Source organism: Bombus vancouverensis, chromosome 7 (assembly GCF_051014615.1).
Source record: "Bombus vancouverensis nearcticus chromosome 7, iyBomVanc1_principal, whole genome shotgun sequence".
Classification (NCBI taxonomy): domain Eukaryota; kingdom Metazoa; phylum Arthropoda; class Insecta; order Hymenoptera; family Apidae; genus Bombus; species Bombus vancouverensis.
In genome coordinates, this window is record NC_134917.1 from 1,149,080 (window position 1) to 1,159,140 (window position 10,061).

At 32.2% G+C, this 10,061-nt stretch overlaps 1 protein-coding gene across 2 annotated transcripts; it reads left to right on the forward strand.

Moving 5' to 3' along the window:
• Positions 1 to 4,427: 4,427 nt before the first annotated feature.
• Positions 4,428 to 7,972, forward strand: LOC117158230 (peptidyl-alpha-hydroxyglycine alpha-amidating lyase 1). 2 transcript variants are annotated; one of them, XM_076620073.1, is made up of 6 exons: positions 4,428 to 4,736; positions 5,018 to 5,057; positions 5,188 to 5,760; positions 5,840 to 6,253; positions 6,341 to 6,515; positions 7,792 to 7,972. In XM_076620073.1, exons 1-6 carry the CDS (start codon positions 4,638 to 4,640, stop codon positions 7,835 to 7,837), a joined length of 1,347 nt encoding a protein of 448 aa, XP_076476188.1. In that variant the 5' UTR covers positions 4,428 to 4,637; the 3' UTR covers positions 7,838 to 7,972. The 2 variants fall into 2 exon arrangements, with proteins under 2 accessions (XP_076476188.1, XP_033192788.1); XM_033336897.2 differs by lacking the exon at positions 7,792 to 7,972 and having other exon boundaries at positions 6,341 to 7,492.
• The last annotated feature ends 2,089 nt before the right edge of the window (positions 7,973 to 10,061 follow it).

A 10,061-nucleotide genomic window follows, 5' to 3' on the forward strand; every position in this document is an offset into this window, starting at 1 on the left:
AGACGATTTCGAACGAGAAACAGAGAGAAAAGAGCAGAACCAGCGACGATTCTTTTAGCCCCACGACCGAAAGATTAAAAAGCATAAAACCGAAACTCGATAGGCGTGCAGATACCTGTGTGAACATCTGTCACAGATACGTACCGAACGACGCACGAGATTAAAGAATCTCGTTGCATCGTGAATCGCTTTCTTTTTCCTCTGTGGTATACTTTTCTTTTTTTCCGCGTTTCCAGCCCTTTTCCTTTTTTCCCTATATTTCTCGTTCTCTTTCTTCCTTCTTTTTTTTTCTTTTTTTGCCTTCTCCTCTTTTTAGATCTCATCTGACTGTGAAAAATCAAGCAAGCGATTCGAGAACCATGGAATATTCGCCGTCTCGATCCCGAAGTGATAATAGCGAAGGCTTGCCAAGGTTTGTCGCAGTTCGATCGCGCGAATTTGTGAAACGTGGAGAAGAATAGTCGTCGTCGCTTGTCATAAGAGCAACACCGCGAAATCGAGGATTCCGTTCGCGAGAATCGAGAGCGTGAAAAATTATTGCCAGTAATCGGCTTCGTTTCGTGACGAAAATCTTTTACTCGGCGAGATCTTTAAAGAAATCTCGGCACGTAATCGAACCGAAATCTGAATCGATTAAATAGTAATATACGATAGTAATATGCGAATATTTAATAACAGAGAAATCGAGAATTTTCTTCCGGTCTTGCGGAATTATTTGTGAGCTGAATTTATAGAATTAGTCGAAGCAGAGACCTAACCGTTAGCAAACGAAGAAAAATCAAAGTAATACTGCGAGAAGAAGATAAAGGATTTTACCAAGTGGTTGTCAATTTTCTCTCTTCGACTACCTCGAAGAGGCCTGGAATCGTTGGACGTTAAGTACGATTCGCATCAGACACCACCAGCCATGTTCGCTTTCGTTTATTTTCGTTCGGCAATTGTGCTCGAACAACAATACAGAAATCACTGTCGTCTGCAGTGCAAGACGAGAAGAACGCGAAGGGTAGGACGTGTCGATTAGAACAAAATCGAATACGCAACCCTTCCAGTCGTGCGAAAGGATAAGCACCATTGTTAAGGGTTGATGGCCCTCGGTTGAGGCCGGATATAACGACAGAAGTGTCAAAATTCAAGGCTCTAGTGCGACCAGTATAATGGCACAATGGTGGAAAGTGAGCGTTCTTTTATACCAAATAAATAACTGGAAACCATGGATTTCTAGCGTACGAGCGGAGGAATTTATTGAATTCCTTGGAAGATTATTATATTTGAAGGTTGTAGAAAAAGAATGGTCTAGGCCAAAAATTTGTTGCGGATATTGCTGCCATAATATTTGAATAATACCTATCTTCGTAATTCTACTTTTCACTTTCACAAAATTTTGCCAACTTATCAGCTCCATTTAATAACGCTTTACATATTTGAGCCTAACAGGTCGTTTTCGTTATAAATCCTTCTGTTTAGTTATAGAGTGACATTAAAATCAGAAAATGCTTCTCTCCTATGGTATACTTATGTCGACTTTGTTGCAAAAACAGTGGAGAAGTTTCTAAAAAAAGCATCATGTATAAAATTTGTAGACTTCTTCGATCAATTAATTCTAATTAATCTAATAATCATAAGCGTTCTAATAATCATAAGCTGGATTCACGATATAATGGAATCGATATTATAAAAAGAATGATCTATATCGTGGCTTATTGTCAAATGAAAATTAGTCGGTTTTGTCATGAAATTCACTGTATCGTTTAATTAGACGTAATTCCTCTGTGATGTAAGAATTATGGAATATGATAAGTGTTTCGTTTAAAAGAATTAAAATTTATTGAACTGATATTAAATTATGAAATACTTCTACTAAAGAGAGACAAACACGAACAAGGCGAATCTTTGTCATAAACATTTCAGTTGTTGAAAAAAAGAAACATAATCGATGAAGATAATATTATATGATATTGGAGAAAAGGTCGGCCGTTGTACTAATGGTAATGATTGAGAAATTCGAAATAAGTATATTTCTAGCGGTTAGCGTTTTATGTTGGTTGAAGGATTCTGACAACGCGATATATGATTCCGAGGAAGACCCCATTTGAAGAATATTGTTATCTGATTACTCGAGCGAGTAGTTCATTCGTCAGCTTGCCCTGGAGATCCATTAGACAGTCGCAATGATTCACAGTTTCGGACAATAAAACTTGGCAAGCCCTTTTGACTGTGAGATGTTAAGAATGGAACGTTTCATCGAAATAGCTGCCATAGGCGCGCAATATGTCTACGTCTAACGCGACAATGTAATACCAAGGATAAAAAAAGACCTTTGACTCGAATGCTTCGCGTCAGAACGATACGGAGAGGATCAACTGAGAAATATCAACGATACATTATAGCAGTGTACAAAGAGAAAACGTCCCGAGAGACGTGTACTTAGTTAAAAAGATTTTCATCTGGATACAGAAGGGGTGATAATTGCTAGAGAAAGTAAAATACAAACTAACCGCCTCTTGGTTTACATTAACCGCCTGTGGTTCTTAACAAGATGGTAAGATCGTTTGCGGCAATGGTTGGCGCGATAGGCAAGTTTCATTTATAAAACAGCGGGTATATATGTCATTTGAATGTAAGTTTTAAGATAACATTTCATTTGACAGATTGAATTTGTTTCACCGAACAATTAAAAATCCTAAATTAACGATGGGAAAGAAATTGCATCTGATCGTCAGTGTAGAATATATGTACTTAAATGTCAGAATAATTCAAATTCATTGTTCCCGGAATTGGATTATAAACATTATCTTACTGCCCCTCCTTTAGTTTACTTGCAACAGTTAGTCGATCTAATTAGTTAAAATTTCGAATTTTAATGAAATGCTTCAAAATTTGTAACAAACTCAAACCAGGTGTAGCCAATTTGCGGCTAGAACTTTTGATAAAGTTGTGGTAAAATGGATTTAGAGTGGAGTATTGGAATGATGGAATATAAAAGTCTGGAATGAATAAAAGTAGAAACTAAAATTAAAAACTATTTCTACAGGTTTCGTTTCCATTTTCTGCTTTATCTTTGCCTTACGTTCACTTTCTCGCTCCTCTTTTTTTCCTTTCCACTTTCCGTATTTCCTTCCGTCTCGTTCTTTTTCATTCCCTATCCTCCCCCTTTTATCCCTTTTATGAAAGATATGAATTTAAATGTATTCGACGTTCCGACAAGGGTGGCAATGGAACAAGTAATGCCTTGCAGCGGAGAATAACCAAAATAAAAAGCAAAGAAGTAAAATGTAGGTACAGTTGAAGAGTATCGTTACCGACATAGGTGCAACGCAAGTCGTTGATCAATGAATTAAGTAAAGAAAATCGTTTTGAGAATGTTTTGAACGATATGTATTTCAGGGAAAAATACCATAGATGCTTTGTAGAAGCGTTCTTATTGTTTTGTAAAGGACTGTAAATTGTGAGAGGTCGGAATATTAACAGGAACAATTAAAAAGTAAAAATTGAGATATTTAAAAGCAAATTTTATTTTTTAAAGAAAATACGTTAGCATATTTCATAATAACATATTTTTTCAGTTTTATTTATGATTAACAAACTTATGCTTGTACTAAATTGGACTGTATCCGAAATCTGTATTAATTCTCGGAGAAAAATTGTTTTCAATCCAAAGCAGATTGTATACACGTGGGCCATACATTCGGGTTAATTTCCATTTAATTATTTAAAATTAAAATGTATACCGCAACCGACGATAATTCAATTTTATTCTTATAACACTTTCCAAAATTTCCAATTTACGAACAATCACGTGCTTCAAAAGATTTGTAATTCCGTTTCAATTCAATTTTATCGGTTGCTTTAGTAAAAAGTTTATTGATAGTTAAAGTGTACAAATAATTAGCAATTTATTTATATTTTGCAATTCATATTGTTATACATATATATAAATTATCAATGCTTTAATTAATGACTGGCGTGAGATAAAAATATTTAAATTAGTTTCAATTCGTTATCTATATTGTTTCTTATTGTTCTTGTCGATATTCGTTATATGTGTCTATAATTTCAAATGTAAAAATAAAAATTCGATATTATATATCGAGTCTTTTTCCAATCATTTATCAATTATTCAATTATTGTTTACGCATTGAAAATAACAGATACGTAAATAGATGTCGCCAATCTTCGCAGGAAATAATCAATATATTATGTACTGACGCGGAAGTAAAGTTTCAAAAAATATCTTTCACGAACATCAGTTGTCTTAGTTTTTTAGGTGTATTTTATATGCATATTAGTATGTTGTTACGACTAAAAAATATGTTCACATGCATTTCTAATGGAAATAATATAAAAATGTCGTATAAATTAACAAATCTCTCTTATAGGTGTGTAATCGTTTATTACATGTATCCCGACGAGTTGCCACCAGATGGCTATTCGTGTTTCCTGTTGCGTACGTGAGTAACCGTAACGCGTGGCGTGCTGTGAAAAGGCTTTATAAATTTGACAAAATTCATATCTCTGCTTAATTATTAATTTCTTATGATTGTGTTTTGCTACGTGATCAACATTTAGACCCATAATACATAGCAATTTTAATAAAATATATTTAGAATACGGGAATCTAATGATCGTGTCGTTAAAAAATGGTGCATTTACTATATGACATTGCCTGTTGCATTTCAGTTTTGTTTACTTATTTATGTCTTGCCGAAGCGAATTATGAGTTTTATCCGTACTTGGAGGTAAATAAAACAGATGTATGCGAAATAATTAAAGATTTGATTGATACGAGGTTTAAAAAGTGCTGTGCTATGGAATAACAGGTTCAAAATTGTTTATTGTATTAATATAGAATCGTATATAGCAATTGAAATTCTAATAAAATTGATTACTTTTTAATTGTATTGATGCTTTAAAGAAGTTCAGCGCCTTTGAAACAAAGACATAGCACATTGTATTCCGTTTAATAAACGGATATATACTTTTATGTTCTATAATTAATTTCATTAATTTAATGTTACAGCGTGGAACAAGTTATTCGGGCAAGAACAAATCTGACTATGGTGAGTATTTAGAGTTCTCCGATAATGATAAAGTTTCAGATACACTTGCTAAAGGTTAATAAAATATTTATCAAAGTAAGATTTAAAATATCATATATATTATACGTATTAAGTTTCTTCATATATTCAGGTATTGAATGGAATCCTCAATGGCCCAAGAATATCGAATATATGGGCCAGTTATCAGCGGTCTCTATAGATCCAAATGGAAACGTTGCGATATTTCATAGAGGATCTAGAGTATGGGGCTCGACTACATTTAATATTCAAAATATATTTGATAAAGAAGAAGGCCCAATTCGGGAAAACACCGTAGTTTTGTTTAATAAAGTTGGAGAAAGGATATTAGAATGGGGTGCATACAAATTTTATTTACCGCATGGTTTGACGATAGACATGCATGGAAATTATTGGATTACCGATGTAGCTCTACATCAGGTACTTAAATTTGATGCTAAAGATATAGAAATGATGAAAGATTTACCAAGTTCGAGAAAAAGACAATACAATCAAGAAAAGCATTTAAGACCTTCGTTGATTCTTGGAGAAGCTTTTGTGCCTGGTAATGATGATAAACGGTTTTGCAAACCAACAGCAGTTGCTGTAGAAAATAATGGTGACTTTTTTGTTAGCGATGGTTACTGTAATGCTAGAATTCTGAAATTCAATGCTAAAGGAGAAAGAATTCTACACTGGGGCCGCGGTAGGTACATGCATTTTATATGAAAATTAACTATTTAGATTGAATTATAATATAGTCTATAATATACTTTACTTTATAGAGAGCATATATGGACAAACTCCTCTACAAAATACATTTAACGTACCCCATGCTTTAGCACTTGCCAGTGAACTGAACTTACTTTTTGTTGCTGATAGAGAAAATGGCAGAATTGTATCTTTTTATGCAACTAATGGAACTTTCCACAAAGAGTACAAGAATCCTAACATTATTGGTCCATATATATATAGCGTAGCATATGCCAAAGAAAAACTTCATTTGATTAATGGTCCTACTACACGTTCCAATATACGTGTCCGAGGAATTGTTCTGGATGTAAATTCAGGAGATATATTATACAAATTTGGTCCAAGACTAGATATGCATAGTCCACATGATATAGCTGTATCTGAGAATGGTACAGAAATATATGTTGTGGAATTAAATAGATATATTCCTTACAAATTTTCACTGAGTAAGATTTTAAATCATTGAAGTATAAGAATAAAACCTATTTGCTTTGTATTTCTTTAACGAAACATGTATAACGTTTTTTTTGCAGAGTTACGATCTGAATTGCTGTCACCTTTAGCCTTATCTATTCTTGAAAACATGAATGGAGTTGTTACAACAGAAAAAATAGTCATAACTGTTATTGTTCTAGCAGCCGTTGTTCTTGGCTTCTGTATGGTAGTACTTGCATTTTTTTTGAGGGCTCAAGAACCAGATGATGAGAAGTATGAATATAAATTATCTCCAGCTGAAATGTCAAAACTATTCGACTAAGAATAATGATTTTCGGTTATTAAATAATAGCTGTGCATGCATGTTAATTAGTTTGCCGAAATGAGGCGTTTAGTAGTAGTTCTATAGAAAGTAGTTAACTTTGCAACAGTATTAAAAGAAATTTGGTAAAATGCCACATACTTAGAAATTAGAAAGGAAAGGTTGAAGGTTAATATCTACAAACAATTCCAACTTAATTTCTCTTTTATATTTTAACATTCTCGCTGCAGTAAGTTTTAACAATCTTCTGTACTGGCTGCGCATACATTTTATTATTTTATTTAAAATAGCATATTTATGGAAAACAAAATTGCTAAATACCAGGTGTATGCAGTATAGAGTTGTTAATGCATTATATTGTGCTTTGGAAACTATGCCAGTACAAGAATGCTGTATATAAATGCATAATTTAGTGGTTAGATGAACAAACACTGTTTTAATTCTTGTTTTTACTCTAATCACATTTGATTTATACAAATGTATTAATATTTATCCCATCTATTCTGCAAAGGAGCAGTTCCATTTTTCATATTTTTCTATAAGAAATGATTAACATTTGTCATAAATTGTTATTAATTACTTAAAGTTTGTTCACTTAGCATTCCACTCCATTTGACTTCCATTTACACTATAGAATGTTCAGCAAACTAACATGTAAATACTGATTAACATTTTCTATGATCGCACAAATGTATAAATATTTTTCATTTACAGTCTTATTATTGAATCTTTTATTATGTCAAATCGAAGTGTAATGAATTTACACGCCAAATTGAATCTCAGCTTTGTTTTTTTTTTATGTCTTTTATACACGTGTTCGATTTTGAAAAGCTGCATTTTTTCTTTTCTACCTCTTGTATGTGATCATTTATTTATTTTGAATATCCGTATCTTGTAAGAGAAAATATACATGTTTTCATCTCAACAACGTTTTCCGTTATTCCGCCCCCCCCCTACCCATTATCCTACTTAACTTGAATAACTTTCAACAGATTGTGTAAGTATTGGACAGTATATAGTGCACGATGCTTAAAAATATATAGAGTGGTTAGATTTCGACGTTATTTCGCTCCATCTATATAATGCATTTTTGGTTGAAATTTTAAATCAAGTCAGACTTGGAAATAACGGTAAACGATTGTGACGCCATTACTATCAAGTGCGAGTAAAACGAAATAATCGATTATTTTCCAGAAATGTTCTAATGCCGTTTATTTTTATAAACAGGATGTTTGTTAATAAAACGAATGCGCTGGATGGCCGAGAGGCGTGAAAACTATAAACTCCTAAATCTCTTGGAAAACAGAAGAGGCAAGTGTTTCAAGACAACGGAGAAACGACCAAATCCGCGAGATTTTAATAAATTGAACAGGGAACCAGAAGCCTCGGAGGATGAATATCCGGATAATAGTTTTACGAGAATCATTTAATAGCGTTTAAAATTTTTAACGTATCAAGCATATGATTTCAACGACGTACCTCTATTTTAAAAAACGTGCAGTCTTACCTTCCAATTTAAGCTTTTTACATGTAGATTTGAATCTGGATCTCCATGATGCTAATTTTACGAACTATGATGTTCAAGTTGCGAGATCTTCCAATTAATGCCTCACGATTGTTGCCTTTTCACATAAGGTCACTTATTATCACTCACGGAGTTAAGTATACGTGATTGTTTTTATTATATTGTTTAAGAAAGTATCGAATTCGTTACTTAAGACTTTGTCGTTGACCGGTACCGACTCCCGCCACTACGCATTAACTAAATCCAACTGAAATTATGACAGTCCAAAGTAGACAACCGCGCGATTATTCGAATCTGCTATATCCCTAGCATGGGGATAATCGTGTATTACAGTCTACTCGATTCAATTTTATAGACATTATTATTCCTGCGTGTTTTAGATAATAATTACACTCGAAGAAGTATTAAAACGTTTCTCCCATATTTGAGAAACGAGATATATTGAAATACGATATATATGTGTGTGTGTTATCAATATTCGAACCAAACCGCGCTTATACTTTATCGAATATTCAATTTGATAGATATCTATGTTGTCTTTCACTACTGTGCAATTCGTGTTTCCAAAGAACTGCCGATATTTTAGATTTTGTATTTCTTTTTAGGAGATTTATTTGATTTAGTTTAATATTTACACTAGCTTTTACATTAATTTATAATAATAAATTTTGTAAATGGTAAAAATAAGAGTTGAAATTTTCCTATAAAGATATGTAAGAGACGAGGTGCTATTTGAAGTTTTAAAGATTAAAGATTTTATTGTTATCTTGAACACATTTGATATTGTGACAAACTATTTTTTATAATGTTAGAATTAACAGCCAATACATAACAAATGCAAAATATTCTGTTTATGCAAAATAGGGTAAAAGATCAATATATATAATGTATGTTCAAAATTTATATAAATAATTAACTTAAAAAATATTTATCGCAACATTATAACATACCTGATAATGATGGCCTTGCAAATAACACCTAAAAAGTGACCAAACTTAAGTTGTACGTATTAAATGTCAATAACTATATATATATTTAGAAATTATACTATTATGTAACTATACATTACAAATTATTGACATATCCCTTTAAAAAAGGTATACGAAAAACGGTATAAATATATAATTATTTTAATTTATAATTATTATTATATCCATGTCCAAAAATGTTGTATTTAATCAATATCAACAAATTACCACTTACTCAAATGTGTTCGACAAAAACAATATTTTTCTAGTACCTGAGACTGTGTATTTTAGTACTTTTAAATGTACCGATACTTACAATGTTTATATATAACTTACTTTATATTTCTTCTTTTCTATTTTCTGTTAATCTCTATATTTCTCTTATATCCTGTGAACATTTTCATGTGCTATTGTCACAAACGTAATGTATGTATCCATGAATATTAAAATGTATATTTTCAAATAAAAACGGTGTTTGTATTATAAAGTTAAGTATTCTAGTACAAATTTGTTAGATTATTGCTCAGGGTTCTATCAGCAAAGTTATTAAAGATATATAAGAATTCTGATTTTTTGATAATGATTTATTTTACACACTTAGTTGTCTTCTATACACAACTATACAACGATAAAAATTAAAATTTTTCTATTTATCACTAATTAGGGTCATTGACGATAATGATTTGTGTTAAAGATGCATAAAGTCAGTCCATTCTTTTGCGACACGTTCTATCAAATATATTTCATTGCTTGTAAACTGTACGGGCCAAGAAAAAAGGAGAACGTTCACGCGAAATACGCAATCAATCATATCGTTGTAAAATATTCATGCAATTTAATTCAATCGCCAGCAAGCACGATACTTTGACAGACTCGATCTTCGTAAAATCGCTTTATGCACGCACGCACGCAGCCGATAAATAAATATTATATCTTTCGTACTATTCAACGAGAGACATAACGCAATTTCGCGAGACACTTTGTAAATGTCTTGTATACGCAGG

What these genes read in the sequence shown, in the direction of transcription:
- LOC117158230 (XM_033336897.2), top strand. Translation starts at nt 4,638, where the DNA reads ATGGTGCATTTACTATATGACATTGCCTGTTGCATTTCAGTTTTGTTT. An exon ending in AATTCTACACTGGGGCCGCG is followed by an intron (nt 5,761 to 5,839) that starts GTAGGTACATGC and finishes TTTACTTTATAG; the next exon opens with AGAGCATATATGGACAAACT. An exon ending in TCCTTACAAATTTTCACTGA is followed by an intron (nt 6,254 to 6,340) that starts GTAAGATTTTAA and finishes TTTTTTTTGCAG; the next exon opens with AGTTACGATCTGAATTGCTG.